Source organism: Rhinolophus hipposideros (assembly GCF_964194185.1).
Source record: "Rhinolophus hipposideros genome assembly, chromosome: 4".
In the NCBI taxonomy this organism is placed as follows: domain Eukaryota; kingdom Metazoa; phylum Chordata; class Mammalia; order Chiroptera; family Rhinolophidae; genus Rhinolophus; species Rhinolophus hipposideros.
In genome coordinates, this window is record NC_138050.1 from 62020570 (window position 1) to 62039374 (window position 18805).

An 18805-nucleotide genomic window follows, 5' to 3' on the forward strand; every position below is an offset into this window, starting at 1 on the left:
AGTGACACATAAAATTTTTAAAAAATCAAAATAAAAATGCCCTATGTGAGTTTAAAAATGCCCTATGTGAGTTTAAAAATGCCCTATGTGAGTTTAGCAACAGAGGCTCATCTCAAAGAGTGACTAGATATCAACTTGTTGACTACTGGTTAATGTCTAAATACAAATAACAAATGAGTGAATTATCTATGCGTCGATTATTCACAATTTGTTGTTTGGCTTTCAACAGATGGTTGATATTCTTACTATGGACTGTGTAAACATCAAAAAGGCATTTGTTAAACAGCTAAGTTTTCATCTGCCAATATGTGAATTTATTAGTACGTATGTAGATTTAACTTTGAATGAATTTATTGGGAAGGGGAATATGCCCAATTATTTCCCAGCTATATAGTCTAAGCTGTTTCCATTATATGGGTTCATGCATATCTGAGCAACTCTGAAAGAACAGGAAAACAACCACCTGCAATTTATTTACATGAAAGACTGAGAAGCCTCCTGGGAGTAAACTTATTATCTTAAGCAAAAAGAAGATTAGATAGCTTGATCTTGAAACAAAGTCTTGGTGCTTACAGGAGATGAGTGATTTTGAATGTACCATAGTTCCTGAGACTGGGCATTATCCCTAGCTCAAACCACCATGGATTTATATCTAGGTTCTAAGGAGAGAGAGGGCTATAAATAAAAATGAAAATACCTATCTATATTAAAACCACTGACAGAGTACACTGCAGACCATTTTGGAACCTCTGACAGAATATATCACAGATAATTGACAATGAACACTGCAGAGCTTTAGCATCTCCATATTACAAATACATTCATCACCAGCTACATCTAGAAGCAGCAGCAACAATGCACACAAAAGAGATGCCTGATAAGAGGGGCAACACCCAGCAAAACTAGCAACAGTGCGTGCAGATGAGGCAAAGGGCATGAAAAAAAAAATCTACAGAAGAAGGTAAATTATTGAAGAATGGATTTAAAATGCCATATACTATTAACTATTAAATCTGGTAGCTCACCAAACTTGATACTGAAAATACCTAAGACATCTCTTGAACACCCTAGAAATATTTGGAGGGAGTTTTACCAACGACACAGCACGAGATTCAGGACTAATTTAACAATATGTCAAGGTATGAGGGAGAGACACAAAGCCTCAAATTAAGAATGTTGAGGGAATATTATTTGGGAAGGTGAATTGATAATCTAGTCCTCAAATCTGCAGTGTAGTCAATTTGTGTTAACCAACCACACTGAAGATAATTACACTTGCTAGGAGTATGATGTTTTACAATTAAGATACTTCTGACTTTATGAAAACATTCGACTAGTTTAATAACTGAAAATGTCTACATTTTCTTCTAGTTTAGACATTTTAACAGCTATAAATAGAACGTGCACCGAAATCTTTCACAAAATGACAACCAAGATGAATAATGTCATCCAAGGAACTAAAGTACAAGGATACCTCTAAAGTTTAATCTAATTTCAAAACAAAACATGTCATTTTACTGTAAAATAATATGTTGTACTTACCTTCCTCAAAGGTTTTCAGATTGTGTTAGGACAACATCTTTCCTCAGCTTTTCTAGGTAAGAGAATGAATACAAAAATTTTAAATGATTTGCTAGCCCAGATCCCACATGTAATGCCCATACCTCATCTCTCCTAGTGTCATTTTTGCCAGAAGCAACACTAACCCTCATCTTTACATGGGGGGTGTGGAATGGCAGCAGTGTCACCGCAGCAGACACTTTGCGGGAGAGGGGCCTGAGTGGAAACAACAGACAGGTGACTCCAAAATAGCGAGTTGAGTAGTAAGCCTATATTATACAGACTCTGCAGACCACTTGAACTGCTTTCCTGGAATGCGCAAAGGCATTTCCAGATAGGGATGAGTACAGACTCAAAGAGAGTAAACTGAGAAAAGGAAAGGGCTGCATGACATGCCACATACTCTCCGAGTAGTTTTCTCACTGCAATTCCACAGCCAAAAACAACCCAATAGTGAAATGTAGCTATGCCAAGTACTTCAGGTATCAGTTCAATGTCTTCCTCTTCTTTATGAATTTGTATTATTTATAAGACACTTGACACATGTTTAAACACTTACATAGCTCCTCAGTTTCAGGAAATATGGCTTGTTCAGCTGAGGGGAAAAAGGCATATAATGAGGGAGTTAACAAGGGCTGATATTTTTTTACAACATTCTTTTAAAACTGAAAAACCTCTTTAAACACCAGGAACAGCTTAAATAGTTCACTAAGGCCTGCGGGCCCCATGTGGACATTTCCCTCTCGGTTCCTTTTCTGGCCGCGTTCTCCCCGGGTTTCATCCGAGACGGTGCGCCTGCCAGGCGGCACGGACGGCCACGTGTGGCCTCGAGGCCTCCTGGCCACCGTCCTCGGGCCTGGGGGCCCAGGGCGCCCCGCAAGGCCAGATCCCGGAAGGTGGCCGTGCGCTCCGCGACCTTGGGCGCGCAGGACGCGGGGCGCAGGGGGCAGTGCGGCACCGTGGGCTGGCGCGGCCTGGAGGACCGGCTCTGAGGACGAGCGACGCCCGGGCCCCGGGCCCGGGACCACGGCCGGGAAGGACCCCGGAGGCCAGGAGGCCCGCGCGGAGGCCCTGGGGGCGGCCCGGAGGCCGGCTTCGCGAACTCGGGCTTTCGCGGCCGTGGTTGTGCGGGAGGAGGGAGGTCGACGGGAGCTGCCTCCCCAGGGTCCGGAATTGTGGAGCCAGGGCTCAGGGCCCGGCTGGGAGGAGGGAGGGAGACGTGCCGCGGCTGAGCGCCGCTCGGAGGGCGCCGCTGCCGGTCGGAGGGACGCACCTGCCTCCGCCCACCTTGACCTCCAGACGGCCGCCCTCCCACCGGGAGCGGGGCTCTGGGCGCCCCTCGCGGGCTTTCCTCGCGCTTCTAGCAGGAGAACGAAACCCGGAACCTCGCAGCCCTGCAGTGCTCCCCTGCCAGGGGTCCCCTTGACCGAGCCTCGCTCCCCAGGGCAGACGCTCCCAAGCAGGGAGTATCAATGGAGGAATTCTTCGTGCTTCGCTTCCAGAGTTGAAAGCCCGGAGGCCGTCGGTTCTGCAAAGAGGAGCAGTCGGGCGCCGGCAAGCAAACAGCTGATGAAAATAAGGGTCCTGGTCGTACACACAGCCTTGCGCGTGTGTGTACACACACACACACACACACACACACACACACACACAACTTGCCTCATCTAGCTGCCCAACCTTAGTATTCCGAGCATGCGGTTTTCAACAACTTGCTTGACACAATAACAAAGACATTTAAATGCCAGGACGCAGACTTCACTTTTTAACCTGCTGAGAGGAGCTACTTTCAAAGCTTCCCCACCGCGAATAAACTGACAAAAAAATATGGGGTGCACTTATAAATTAAACACCTTATCCTCAAAGCAACGTGTGTTAATCAGGTTTCTAAGGCAATAACCATCGCTGTCTTTTCCTATTCACCCAAATAATGCCCCAAGAAGGAACCCCTTTACACAAGAGGGAGCTGGGGGGTGGGGGGAATGAATTATACCCATTGCTAGTAAAAATCATCTTAAATCAATAGAGCACCACTTGAACTTGAGTTTCCATTGTTTCACTGAATCATCAATGTTTTTAATTAAACAGAGCTACCCTTTCTGTTAAAACATTACATAAAAGGGTTAGGTTTCTACTTTTGTTGAGGCAGCTGGCGTTTGTTGGCTGTTGTGTTTGAGCAACAGACTGTTCAATAGAAGCGAGAAATAGCTCAACGCGCTCTTAATAGACCTGTTTCAACAATGTACCTTGAAAAGGAATACATTGTGTTATTGTGTTAGTTTGCTACAAACCTATTAAAAGAAAAATAGCATCCATCAGGTCTAACAAAACGCATTTGTATTATAAGTACTTATCTGCTTCAAATACACTTCTTGGCACAATGTCTAGAATTCAACTAGATCATCAAGAGCTGGACTGAAGAACCCATACCAGTTAGGTAATGATACACCGGCTAAAAATAATAATGAAGGGAGGTCCAAGCAGACGGTAATCGCTACTTTTTGTTTGTTTATCATGAGAACTACAGGCAACCCGTACTACAATTGAAAAATATATTGCAAAAGGGTGGACTCTTATGATAAAAACAATTTTTAAAATATTTCTAGCACGGGAATATTGATTCAAATGCCGTATTTGGAACGAATCTGATACACTTTTGATAGCAATTTGCTTCAGAGAGGATTCAGGGCAGACGCGATGCATTTTTAAAGCAGAATTAAACAGCGCAAATAGCCCGGTTCTTCAGGGAAATGCGTGAAACAAACGAATCGAAAGCAAGGGTTCCAGCCAAGAGGTTGGGGAGCAGCGCTGTCTGGCTGTAAGAAAGGAAGTGCTTCTTGAAAGTGCTCTCTTAAAAATGATTTTAAAACTTATTTTATTGTATTTTAAACACAAAACGAAACCTGAAGCAAAGAAATAGGCGGCTTTGCCACTATGAAACAGAACCTATGGTATGTTTCAGGGTGGGCTGGCACTTGGACCACAAACCTTAGAAAAACAGAATGGCAAATGATGAAACTAATTTACCTCTGAGAAACGCTTAGCAGAAAAGACTTTCAAAGTAGCATCTGTCAGAGGGAGACATCTTTTGCTTCCAAGAAAGGCACTCAGTTTGATTATCAACCTCAGAGTGCCTAACATTCAACTTTCCAGTGCAAAAATATTGGGGGCACAAGAGAATAGTAGACTGCCTACAAGTGTCCAAAAAAAAAAAATTGTCCAAAAGAAGGAGAACTTACATAAATTACAATAGTACCCTATGCAAAATATCTGTTAACAAATAGATGAAGCAATATTTTGCCCAATAAAGCCAATTGATTTTTACATTCTGAATTAGTAAATTATCACATGAAGATTTAGAAAGATGTCACCCTGAAACTTTAGATAATATTGTAAAATATCTATGTCAGACTTTTCTAGAAGGCATTTGAAGTCAGATGGCTGATTTCAGTTTAGACATTTTTCTTTTTTCAAGAAGGTTGTGTGTATGTATGTACTGGGAGGTAGTTGAGATGTGTTTGATTTATACTTTAAAATTTTTACCTGCTAATGTCCCTTCTCTAGTCCAAATCAATTTTTGAATTAATTCCCTTGGATTTAAAAAATGTAAATGAAATCATAAACCCCAATTGCATATCATGAAATTAGTTTCTCATAAGATTGACAGAACAGTTGACATTTTCAAGGTGATTTTTTTTTTTTTGATGTATCAGGTAATCTACCAAAAATGAAAGGAAGTTCAGATAAATTGGTTTGGCTCTGATGTGAAATGGTGTTACTAAGGCTTTGTAAAAAGTTTTTGATTTTCATTTAGAACTTTTAGAAATGTTTGATTGTCAGAAGTTAGCTATCTAGGGGGAAATATTTAACGCATTTTAATTTGGAGAGATTGTTCAAATAAATAAAAATATTACCCAAAAGATCATTTGAAAACCCAACAGAGGAAAAAAAATGTATTTTAGAAGAAGATACTAATCAGATTCCTTGTTTTGTTCTTCATCTTGAAAATCCCAGATTCCTCACTCTTGCAAAGAATTTTCAAAGAATGATATATGAAGGCCAAATACGTTTTTATTTCTGTAAAGTAAAAAAAAAAAAATCCAAATAGTACGTACTATAATTTACCTCCCCTTAAAGAACAGGAAGAAGAGGATGACATATAGATTATTTTCTATATGCCTCCCAAATTCTTCCTTGAAAGAGACTTCTAGCTGTTAATTCATTGTCACAATATCTAGAAAAGTATTATCCAATCGAATCATAGAAAAAAAATCCTTACTGAAATTGATCCTAAGCAGCTTCTAATTTGAAAGATTCTGTAGAGTACATTTTCCAAGCATTAAGTCTCCAGTTTGTTGGTCTGCCTTAGGTAGGTAAATTAATATCGTTTTGAATTTCCTTTCGGCTTCTTTTGCCTTTTAGCTCAGAAGTAGGAGAAATAAGGGAGGAGGGTAATATTTTTAAACATTTCTGCAACACGCGATTCTTTCAATGCCATTCTTTGGTATTGTGTCTGAAAAACGGGTTGCTGAGCCCGCTGCCCGCAGCGCCAGACATTTAGCCGGATCCACCCCGGGCACAGTCGTCAGAGGGAAAAGATTCAGCTTCCAAACTTGATTAAAAACAGCCTAACAGTTTCTGCCCTTGTTAAAGGATTGTGTGGCTTGAGAAGCTGAGTAAACTGCCTCAGAGAGGAGCAGCTGAAGTCTATATCCCTTTCACATGAGAGTCAAGAGGAGCTCAAAAAGAGCAATAGATAGTGGGCTGCAGAACAGCTTGTCCACAAAAATCCACAGCTAAAATCACTTTACACGACTGAGGTGCTGAGAAAGAACCATTCTACCTTGTTATTCTTCACCTTAGTTTGAAGAGAAAAAGGAAACACATGTACACACCAAAGACCTACTGAGATGCTTGGGAAATGTTAACTTGTTTCTGAGTTCCTTCTTTCCCCTTCCTTTTTGCAAAATATTCTTCTCCCCTTGAAGTTACATTCTGGAAGAGACAATTAAAAGAAAAATGCTAAGATGGAAAAATTACGTAGAAATGAGGAGTGTGTAGATAGGCAAAAAAAGTAAATGCCTGTCAGCATCTTCTTAAAGATATGTTGTTTTGCTTGTGGTATTTTTATGGTTAAAAACTAAAGACATCCACACAGTAATTCAAATATGAAGAGAAGTGGAGGGTTTCCCCAATGTGTTTCAATAATAAAATGAAAATTGTGTCTGTATGTGCCTGTGTGTTCCCCTTCGATTTGAAATTTTATTCTAGAAAGTGGTGCAATTTGTTACTTTTTTTTGTGGGCACAGGAGGAGGAAAATATGATACATTTGGGGATTTTTCAGTAGAGCTGTGTTTAGTTTTAATTTTCCTGTATTTTAAAATAAACACTTTGACCAAAGCATGTTTGATCTTTGCAAGAAGGAAATATACATTGTGAAGGAATGTGCAGGGGTTGGGTATGAAAATGGGGTTGTGACTCACAGCTGCAGGCAGAAAAAAAAAGGCGTCGTGGTGTCAGCCAGAGGTGTTCAGTCTAATAATTCAAGCTGTAAACTGTATCCCCTAAAATTACCTACATAATAAATCATTGTGTGAAGAAAAAAAGTTTGGGCTGAAAAGTGTAAGTGAAACAGAATCCCCGGGAGACTTCAATGCTGGGACCTATTGGCAATGATGTAAAATATGGGCTTATTTCGTCCAAAACTTTAAGGATCAGAATAATACTGGAAATTATTCTGGTACAGCTGATTTTTTTTTTTTTTTGCCTTGGGTTTCAACACATTTCTGCATAGCCTGTTGCAGAAACCGGCTTGCTTTTTTTTCTCCTGATCACACAGCCGAAAACTGCTTTAAGGGATTTACAGTCAATTTATACAGCTTCAAGAGAAAACTTAATTCAAGAATGGCTTTAAGAAAAATAGTATAACTAAGTTATCAGATGCATAGCAAGAATGGAGGTAGAAATCTTTTTAGAAATTCTCTTAGGTCTCTGTCTCAGATTCCACTGTTGTTTATAGGTACCAAAGAAAACACTACATTTATGTAAACTGGTGAATTAGCTTGTCTAAGAATTCACTGCTAGATTGAAACACTTAGACCCCGCGGTTGGCAAAGGCACTGCCAAATCCTGGAGACTTGAGAAACGAGCATGTTTGCGGACGGAATGCACCGGTTTGGAGTAGAAAGGAGTTCAGTGCCTGGGGAAAAGATGCAATTGTCGAGAGGAAGTTTAAAGGCCAAGGACACACGAAGTCTTTGAAACAATAAGGGTGAGGAAGTCAAGAAGCAGACTCCCCAAAGCCACATTGAAACAATTTATTTTATAGGATCCCCTACATTTCCAGAATTAGTGAGCAGAAGAAGCGCCACGCTGGGAACGCGGGCTGTGGGCTCTCGCGTTCACACGGGCACTGCGAGAGGGAGCAAGTCAAGCTGACACGGGTCTCTTTCGCCTGGGCATTTTCAAATGAAAATATAAGGAGGAGGGCGGGGAGAGAAGGAGACAAAACCGAGCTCGAAAAGACTGACTCCAGCGAAGTCTGCAACAAAGATTAACTGGAAAAAGGAAGTCCATAGCAATTAAAACTCCTACCCTGGCTCATTAGTATTCAAGACCGAATGTCCAGCTTTTCTGTTTATCTTTCTCGCAGGATCAATATCCGAGCAGCGTGGGTCTGGGAGGAGCCCAAGCCGAGCCCTGCGTGAGCCTGACCTTTCGCGCCCTCCCTACAGGTCAGAGCATCTTCAGAACCGCCTGGCCAACGCCGCGCCCATGCTCATTAAAGCCACCATTCATCTGCCAGCGGGGAGAGGGAGAGGGAAAGGGCGGGGTGGGGGGGAGGAGGAGGGAGGAGGGCAGCGGGCAAACAGACCCAACCGACTCCAAGAGTTTCGAGAAACCACACTCCGCCACACCAACCACTGTGGGCCCAGTGGGCCAGGAGAAAGAAAAGCAAAAGAACAAGCCGCGTCTGCAGCAAGAGGCCCAGCGCGCCTCCTGGCCAGGCCCTCGCCGGCTCTGCCAGGTTCCAGACCAAAATTTTGTTTGTGGGAAGCAACATAAAAGACTCCTCCACCACCACCCCCAAGAGAACCCCACGCCTCCCCCCACGTCGGTGCTGTCAGGAGCTTCCCCAGGCCTCCGCCCTCCTCTAAGGAGCAGCCCAGACGCAGAGCGTTAACTACGATGGTTATCTTTGACATTAACATTACTATTGTTTCTACCCCCCACCTTCTCTAGTGGCGCGGCGCTTCGTCCTGCTCCCTACGACCACCGCCTTGGCCTCAGGGACAAAAAAAAAAAAAAACTGGCTTCAGGTGGTTAGGAAAGGAAGAGGCTGAGGTAGGGGTTGGGGAGGTAAGAGGGGTGTGAGTGTGTGTGTGTGTGTGTGTGTGTGTGTGTGTGTTTGGGGTAGGGGTAAGGGTGGGGTAGTAGTCAGCTCCTCCTTCACTTTCTCCTGGTTTAACTGAGAGGCGAGGGGGCTTCCCCCAACGGACACCCAAGGTCAGACGGCCCAAGGGCAAGCCGGACAGTCTGGCCCGTCACATTCCCCGGGAAGTGGGCTTGAGGGACCCCAACTGCTGTAGGCCCCACTCAACTTAGTCTCACACTGGTGGCTCGAGGTGTGGGCTTGGGACGTGTGGCCTAGGCTGTGGGCTCTGAAAACCGAGTTGGTTCCACAGCGCTGGGCACCTGGCCATCTCGGAGGGAGGAGGGAGGAAGATGGGAGACCTGGGAAAGAGTGGAGGGGTTAAGGGAGCATGTCTCGATGGGTCCTCCCGCCACCAACCCCCAATCTCTGTGACTCAGGGCCATCCCACCCACGCGATTTCCGTGGAGGGGGGACACCGAAGGAGGTAAGTATGTAAGCATGTATGTGTGTGTATGTTGGGGCATGGCGAGAGATTGAACGAGAGAAGGAGAGAGAGAGAGAGAGAGAGAGAGAGAGAGAGAGAGAGAGAGAGAGACTGCCCGCCTGTATGCACACACGCAAGTCAAGGGACGCACGCAAGTCAAGGGACGCCCCTAGCTTTGGCCTGCGAGTTTCGTGGCACCTTATCCCTAATGGCCCGGCAGGCGGGATGCTGGATGCGGGACAAGGGCAGGACGCAGGGCTGGAGACCAAGCGAGGTGTCACCTCTTCAAAAGCTCGTCCGCCTCTGGGAACAAAAGGGGAACGTGGGAGGGCGACAAGGTGGCCCCAGCACGGACAGTTCCGGGACTGGGCCCTGTGGGGGCAGGGAGGGAGCGGGAAGACCCCGCCGGTGGTTCCCCGCCCGAGACCTGGGCCGCGGCGGCGCAGGGGCGGGGCATGGACACTGCGGCCTCTGTCGCCCCACAGCCTTGACCATGACCTCGAACCCTCGGGCTGCCCTGCTTTTGGTTTACATAAGTGGTCATTCGTAACACCTTGTTCAACCTGCTATAGCTGCCTCTTGGTTCTCAGGCGCTCAGCGGGCCCCGCCTGAGGGTTTAGGCCGGATCACTCGATCCATTCTGAAAGGATCTAGATTCTTCCCTAAAATAAAAACTGGGCGATAATCGGTTGGGGGCGGGGAGTGGGGAGGGAATTTAGAGAGGAGGGCAACATTTCTCCAGCCACTTTCTGAGCTGCAAGTTTAAAATAGAAACCTTTCATTGAGGTCTGCTGGGGGTAGCAGTGGGCGAAGGAGCTCCAAATTTCTGAGTAACCAGAGCGATATTATCAAAACACAGTCAATCAATTCGCCAGTGTTTGTTGAAATAAATAAATATCTACTTTGGATCCTGAGGGTCGCATTCCGGGGCACGTGTCCATTTAAGTAAAAACGCATGCAAGGGTTCCAACCAAGTCTTGGTGGGTTATTTTTGAGGCCTTTATTTCTTAGCTCTCGGACGCAGGCCTAGCGTGCCCTTTGGATTGTTTCGATGTCGTGAGGAAGGGGAGAGTAGGACCTGAGTCCCTAGTGAGTACTTGGGTATCCGCGTGTCCTGATATGCTACTGTAGTGCGCCCATCAGGGTCCCACCATAACACATTTCCCCAGTCCTGCCGACCTGGGCGGGCGACAAGTCGCCTGGAAAGCCCAGGCCTTCCTAGCCACTCCATGATGCAGGAGAACAACGAGGAACACAGCGAAACCGAACCTCCTGTCCTGCTTGTGATCTGCCCTTGGTCTCCGAGTTTTGTGAGGAAAATACACCACTTGAGACTGAAACCATTCGTCTGAAAAGAGACAAAGGGGCCAGGGGGGTGGGGAGTAGGAGGAAGAGAAAAGGTGCCAGCAGAAAGGAAAGGGGCCGGGACAACGTGCGACAGGGTGTGGGGGACCTGGGACCTGTTTCCTTTACTCGCGTCCCGCGGGACCTCGGCCCCAGCAGCCTTCCCTTGCTCGCGCCCGGAGAAGAGCCCACCCGGCCTCTGCTCTAGGAGTGACCTCCTGCCAGCCTGGGACTTCAGGGGACATCAGTGAACCGGGAGATGCTGATAGCGATGCCAGTTATCATTGTAGTCATTAATAATGCAGTGAGGATCACGATAATTAATAATAATAATGACGGGTCTCCCGAGGGGCGTTCCAGCTGCCTCCGGATAAAGCGACTCTCAAGTTGAGGGCAGTTATTCGGTGGTGGATGGAGCGGAGCACGAAGATAGCGAGCGAGCTTGGGCGCTCCGAAGTTCAAGTTGAGGGCGGTTACAAGCAGAAACAGTCTTTAGGTTGCGGCAGTCGGGTGTCGGGCAACGCACCACAGAGCAGTTCTGGTTCCCTAAGGGAGGCGAAGACGGGCTTCATCGTGTGGTTCTGGAGTCCAGGCCAGGGCATCTTAGAATTCAGGTCTGTTTAGGTGGTGAGATTAGGGGCTGGGGGAAGGGAGATGCTGACCTCTCCCCCACTCCCCCACCCCCACCCCACCCCCAGGCCCAGGCGCCTCATTGCGGCGCAGGAGCCCAGGACCTTGGGCCTCCAGCCCCCGCGCGCGTTCTCAGTTGAGCAATTATGACATCTTTGATACTCTCACACCTTTGCCATATCCCCTTCACCCCATCATGTCGCCGGGATTCGAAGGGCGGAAGAGAAAGACTAAGGTTGGGCCTCGCCGCCGGGTCGGTGACTTGTTTGGACAAAGCGGTGGGACGCAGGGGCCGGGAGAACTGGGAGCCATTTTGCGGAAAAGCTGCTCCCATCCGCTCCTCACATCCTGGGGTGATCTAGGAGACCGCTCCCAGGCTGTGATCTTCGTCCTCACGCCATCCCCCTTCCCATTTTTACATCCTGCAGATAACTAGGATAGCACGCCGAGACCAAAGGGGTCCTTCGTAGCTCTCCGACATTCAGATCTGGAAAGCGATCAAGCCAAAGCTATGAGATCGTCCTCTTCTTGCTGTTTTTCTTCTTCCCCCAAATGAGAAGAAAAGCCCTAAGTCCTTGAGCTGATGATACTAATGCCACCACCCATCATTCCATCCTTCTTAGATTTGGAAGGTGTCTCAAAGCTAATAATTTAAACACACACACACACACACACACACACACACACACACCCCACACAGTTTAAGACATTTAAAATAGACCATCCCATTCTTGCACAGGTTATGACGAATTTTTAATCTGATTCCTTCACTCCCTTCCCAAGGGTGGTGGGCGTTGGAACAACCTAAAGGATTTTCCTGTTAATAATGTGTTCAATGAAATCTCCCAAGGATCAGTAACATATGCCAATTATTTTAGTAATTTTCCTTAATATTATTAGGGGTTATAAATTTGATTTTAATAGGGGGTTGATTGCTTCAGGAGTTGGCGCTTGGGCAGTTCGCAGGGCCCGCTGGGGAGGGCTAGCCCGGCGTCTGTCACCCTCTGGGACACACACACACACACACACACACACACACACACACAGCCCCTAGGCTGGAGTCTTTCCCTCCCCCACTGAATTGGTATATTGGCCTCCGAGGTCAGGGTTGCCTTTCTTTTTCTCCCCAAGCTGCCCTCCGGCCTAGCTTGCCTGGCCCTGTGGCTCAGTCGAGGGCCGGAGGGGAAGGAGAAGCAGTGGTCTCCGCTGCAGCCACCCGTATACTCTGTCTCCTCCCGCAGAGCTCTGTGCGCGCTGGGCCATCTTATGGAGGTGTCGCTGCTGCAGCCCAAATCTTTTCACCACTGGGGGTGACAGCCAGGGCCTCTGGGAGCTACAAGGATACTCAGGGATTTAAAAAGAATTTTCCCCATTCCTACGTTATGAAAATTATTTTTGCCTTCATCCTTAGAACACCTTGTTTGAAAGTTCTCTGATACTCTTGCAGGGGAGGGGAGTGAGACTGCAAACCTTCGAGAAAGCTGGTGGTTGGTGCTCTGTCTCACTTCCACCTGGCTACTTTAGTCTTTTTATTTTATTCTGTTTCACTGAATCCTTGAAGAGGTTCTTTCATTTTGGGCCAATGGTTTCTTGCTTCCCTAAATTAAAATGTAGTCTATCACCTTCCCTTGAACATTCTGCTTATGGGTGTGCAGCAGCTGTGCAGATAAGCAGGGTTTCTTGAGTAACCTCTGTTAAAAATTTCCAGAAAAAACTTTTGGTAGAAATGGTCCCTTAAACTGTAATCATTGGGCCAAGTTCAAAAACAAAGTACTCAGCTCAGTTTTAAACATGCAATTAAAAATAACTGTACCTCAGCTTTTCAGAGGAAAGGAAAGGAAAGGGGGCAGGGACGAAGGAAAACAAAGAATAAGGAAATATTTAGTGCTCTTAAATCCAGTCCAAATAGCTGAAAGAAAAGCATTCCCTCAGATAATAGAGCCATTAGAAACTCTGAAGGTTCCTGCCGCCATCCCTCACAGGGGCTTTCCAAAAATTTAATTCACTCTCCGCTACAAAACAAAGGACATAGAAAAGAATTTTGAGACTTTCTGCCAAAGGGGCAGTTTGGCCTGGTTTCTATGCATAGATACACCTTTCTCCCCAGAATTTGAGGTGGTGCCTCCCATTCATTCAGGCAGCTGATCCATAACCATGTTGACCCTTAGCTTGCCTCCTTCCCATTTTCTAATAACTTTGCTAGAAAAAATAGTATATTCATGCAGTTTCAACACATTTTATTATATTTCTGTATGCATTACTTTCAAAACATATCACAAGAAATGATCAAACCACTTAAAACCTTCAAATAAAAAATCTGAAACAGTTTATGCCCACAATTGTACATATTTATAGTTAAGAAACATTCTTTATAAATATTGTTTCCTCTGTAGCAAGTTAATACCATAATTTAATTACAAATGGATAAATATGGTAACGGGTATTTACAGAAGGAAGGGTGTTATTATGGAAAAAGCTAATGGCACGACGTTTATTCGCCCCCCCACCCCCACAATCTTTCATACAGGAACTAACAAATTGAACTTGCAAAAGCACTAGAACGTCACATGTAAACCCAGCTAACAGAAAAATACATTCACAAGCGTTGGTGGTGGAGTGTATGTGTGTGCTGTGGATCAGTGTGTTGAAGAAACAGAAGGGAGACTTTGGCACGGCTCGTTTTTTCCAGTCTATAGTTGCATGAAGTTTACAATCAAGTTGCCTCATAGAAAGGAACACAATATTCAATACCACAATACAAAATAAACCATTTTCTTCCACATTACTTAAAAAGAAACTGGGTAAACTAAAATGAGAAAAGAAAAAGCCCATCACTTGGGGAAGGGGAGGGAAGGCAGGGAGGAACGCAATCCCGAGTTACAAATGGACAGACTTCTATACACCAAGTAGCCATTAAAACCAACTTCGAGAAGGAAGGAGTCCGCTATGTACACAGTTTATCAGAAGACTGGGAATGGAGTGGGAAAGAAAGCGGGCATGGGTAAAGAGGGAGGGGGTTGTTCAATATTTTTATGGGTTTTTATTTTATTTTTTTTATTTTTTTTTATTTTTTACTTCTTATTTTATATTTTCTGCTTCAGAGAGCCGGAAGGGATATTTTTGCTTTTCATGCCGAGATCATTAAAAAAGAAAAAAAAAATACTTTTAAAAACCCTTCTGCTGGTAAAATCATTTTCATCATCATAAAAATCAGATTCGTAATTTTAGCAACACAATCACAGGGTGCCCTCAGCGCCGGAGGGTGGCTGCGCCAGGGTGGGGACTGGGAAAGGGAGAGAGACCCTGGCCTCTCACACGTACCATTCATTGAAGTTGGAGGAGAGGCCGCTGTGCCCCCCGGCTGTCCCGCTGCCCCCGCCAGAGCTGCCGCCTCCCCCGCCGCCTGCCCCGCCGCCCCCACCACTGCCTCCGCCGGAGCCGCCGCCACCTGCACCGCCGCTGCTGGAAGCTCCGCTCCGGTGCACGGCGGACACCGCCGCCGCCGCGGCCGCCGCTGCCGCTGCAGCCGCCGCCGCCGGGGAGAGGTTGGAGCTGCTCTGGGGCTCGGCGCTGGGGGATACTAGCCCGGGGGGCGTGGACGACTCGTAGCCGGAGCTGGCGGCTGGGGAGGACTCGGAGCCCTGCGGGGAGGACTCATGGACCTGCAACACAAAAGCCGGGAGGGGAGACCAAAGGGGACTGGGTGTGAGTGCAGCTGCTGTGGGGCCAGGCCCCCGGAGGAGCGTCCCCAGAAATGCAGCCCTGCCACCCCGTCCTCGGGGAACCCTCGCCTGCCCAGGCCGCCTGAGGTCGCCCAGGCTGGCAGGGAGGCGGCGCCGCGGCCCGCCGCTTCGCCCTTCTCCTGGCCACCCCGGTGGTACCTTCATGTGTTTCCGCAGTGAGCTGGGATGCGTGTAGGACTTGTCACACATCTTGCACAGATAGGGCTTATCGGAGGTGTGGACGTGCATGTGCTTCTTCCGGTCGCTGCTGTTGGCGAAGCGCCGGTCGCAGCCCTCAAACTCACACTGGAACGGCTTCTCCCCTGTGGACCGCAAACATGGGCGCTTGCTGTGAACACTCAGAGCCACCCCCCCCCCAAATTCCCACCGACCCTGGAGGGGACAAGACCTCTGTGACGAGGTAAGAGGGCCAAGAAGGGCCTGGGTCCCTTAAGCAGGTCGGGTCCCCTCTGCGGCAAAACTGAGATGAAATCAACCGTCTTCTCAGCTGACAGTCCTGCTCATTTATTTCACATTTTACTTTGCTTCCAGAAGGAAGCCCATTTCCTCAAATTTATAACGAATTTGGGATAGCACCCGGCCCTGTTCGTCTTTCGATAGGGCTTCTTGGATTTGTAGCTTCCAACAAGTTAGTCTCGCCATGGAGAAGTTGTTATTATGACAAAATATTTGGGGCATTATCAAAATCACACAGGCTGCTGGGCTGCTGTCGGTTTGTCTCTGGGGCCAGTAGGCAATTCGATTTGGAGTTGCTGTATGTTGTTTGGGGGACCAGGCTGTGGATAGTGACTGAGCCAGTATTTTTCATCCAAAATTCTGCAAATTGAATTAACTATAAGTCTAGTCTCACTTCCAGTTTTTAAAGAGTAAGTTGGTGAAAAGGTAAATATTAGACCTATGGCAGCATCTATCCATTGCAGTGGCACAGGCTGGGCAGTGGGGGTGGGAGGGCAACAGCAAAGGCTTTCAAATTTTCCCTGTTTAATTTTCTGGCGGCCCCTGCATCCTGTTGCCAGAATTCCAAATGCTTGGAGTCATTTAGAGGTGTGAGAACTCAAACATTGTCCCACTTGGAAAGGGGACCATTTAACGTTAAATTCCATTAGCACCTAAATTGTTTTTTAAAGACATCCGCTCAGACACAGGACTCGAAAGCAAGCATTTCATGCAAATAAATTTCTCAAATTTTAAACCTTGTTAAAAGCTTGTCTCGCACCTCGCCTCCCTCCCTTCCCGGAAGAGAACAATAGGCCGCTGGCGCATCCCTACTTCGGAGTAAATATTGACGGGGGAAGTTGCTAAAACATTTGGCTTTCTTTTAGGAAATCGTCTGGCACGATTTGGCTGGGACCTGGTCATAGATGAATAGTCTATGAGGCAAGAGGCGCGTTCTTTTGCGCTCTCTCTGGTCCCGCGATTACGCCTCGGGGCCGCGCGGCCCCCGGCACTCGCTGACCGAGTTGTTGCTCCAAGTTTGGAATCGCAACCCCTCTGGTGCCCATTAGAGAATTTCGCAAACTACTGTGAACCCACCCTAAAGCCTCGCCGCGACCCACCCCTAGATGGGCTTTAAAAACGAGAAATCCTTTACAGTTTCGGCTTACCCCAGACTCATTTAATGGGAAACAGTTCCGGGAAGGGCGTTTGGACCCCGAGTAAAAGAAGTGGGAAAACACACAAGCCACTCAAACAGACACACACCCGGAGCAGAAAAGAACATTCAGACAAGCTGGCAAATCCTCTCTAGGCTCCATTCCCGGGCACCGAGTTGGAGAGTCGTTTTATTTTCTGCGCTCTATTTAGAACGGAAATTATTAACCGGGCTGAGCAAACTAAGCAATTGCATCACCCAAAGCATACATTTGATGTTACACTGGTTATTTAAAACTCAATTTCCGCACATGGAAAAACCCAGCCCAGTAATATTCTTTCATTCTCCAACAAAAACAAGTCGCTGGCTCTCTGGCACACACAAAAACACCTCCCATCCCAGGGCAGGGGCTGGCGTCGGTGCGTTTCCCTCAGGAAACCAACCATAGCCTATCCCCGCTCCGTACCCCGTCCGTGTCCGGGCCCCGCGGTTACCTGTGTGGGTCCTTTTGTGGATCTTGAGGTTCTCGGAGCGCGCGAAGACCTTGCCGCAGCCCGGGAAGGGGCAGGGGAAGGGCTTCTCGCCCGTGTGCACGCGGATGTGGTTGACCAGTTTGTATTTGGCCTTGAAGGGCTTGCCCTCGCGTGGGCACTCCTCCCAGAAGCAGACGTGGTTGCTTTGCTCGGGGCCGCCGACGTGCTCTACGGAGACGTGGGTCACCAGCTCGTGCATGGTGCTGAAAGTTTTGTTGCAGCTCTTCTTGGGGTTGCTCAGCTGCTCGGGGTCGATCCACTTACAGATGAGCTCCTGCTTGATGCACTGCTGCCGCATGTAACGGAAAAAGGCACCCGGGTGGTGGTGGTGGTGGTGATGGTGGGCCGCGGCCGCTGCCATGTTCATACCCATGTTCATATTCATGGGGCCGTACTGGTTGTGGAGCTGCGCCGCCGAGTAGGGGTCGGTCCGCGGGCTGGCCACCTGGCGATACTGCTCCGATCGCCCGAACACCTCTCCGGGCAGCCCAAGGCGCATCTGCCCGTTGAGCACATTCTGTGAGCCGTGCGGCCCGTGCTGCTCGGGGAGGCCCGGGAAGAGGAGGTGGCCCTGCGCGTCCGAGTGCGCGTGGTGCAGGCCGCCAGCTCCCGGCCCGAACAGCCCGTGCTGCCCGCCGCCGGGCGCCGAGTCCCCGAAGCCGCGGCTGCGGAACAGGAAGTCCCGGGTGGAGTTGAAGGGCGGCCCAGAGTAGGAGCCGACGTGCGCGGCGTGGGGCCCGAGTGCGGCGGCGGCGGCAGCAGCCGCAGCGGAGCCGGGGTAGGCGCCGGGGCCTTGCGACGTGAACGCCGAGCTCTGGCCGGGGGACAGCTCGTGCGCGCCCGGGTTGAGCTTGAAGGCGCCCATGTGCGCGGCGGCGGAGTCCACGAAGCCGTTCTGCGCCGCCGCCAGGCTCAGTTCGCGGTCCTGCATTTCGGCGGCCGCCGCCGCCGCCGCCGCCGCGGAGTGGTGATGGTGGCGCGCGAAGCTGCCCACCCCGATGGCCGGGAACTGCGGCCCCGCGTCCAGGAGCATGGCCAGCGCTCCTGCCCGCCCCGGCGAGCCCCTCGCCTTCTAGACTCCCACTCCCGATCGGCGCGCGGTGCGGCCAGCGGCCGCCTGGCTCCGAGCGCAGGCGGCGGTGGTGGCGGCGGCTTCAACCTCCGGGGCCGCTCTCCTTGCTCCCGCCGCCTCCGCCGCCGCCGCCGCCTGGATCTACTTCGGGCGGCCGGGAGAGAAGCGAAGGCGCTGAGAGGAAGAGGAGAAGGCGGCGGCGGCGGCAGAGGCGCGGGAGGAGGAGGAGGTGGAGGAGGAGGAGAAGAGTCCAAAGCCAGGCGGAGAACCAAAGTGTATTAAAGGAGCTGCGGCGGGGGCGGGCAGGCAGGGCAGGGGAGGGCGGGCGGGAGGAGGGAGCAGCAGGGAGGTGTGGGGAGCTGAGCGGAGAGGGGGGCCGACGGGGGGCGAGCGCAGCGCCACAGCCCCCACCCCTGCACGCACTCGCGCGCTCACGCACACACTCACTCTCTCCTCCGCCTCACGGACCTCGGGC

General features: G+C 48.8%; 1 protein-coding gene across 1 annotated transcript; it reads right to left on the bottom strand.

Annotated features, from left to right (window-relative positions):
- Nucleotides 1-13611: 13611 nt before the first annotated feature.
- Nucleotides 13612-18435, bottom strand: ZIC2 (Zic family member 2). Its single transcript, XM_081046381.1, has 3 exons — nucleotides 17220-18435; nucleotides 15273-15436; nucleotides 13612-15053 (listed from the first exon to the last, which is right to left on the bottom strand). The coding sequence occupies exons 1-3, from the start codon at nucleotides 18289-18291 to the stop codon at nucleotides 14703-14705; spliced, it is 1587 nt and encodes a 528-aa protein (XP_080902507.1). The 5' UTR covers nucleotides 18292-18435; the 3' UTR covers nucleotides 13612-14702.
- Between the last annotated feature and the right edge of the window lie 370 nt (nucleotides 18436-18805).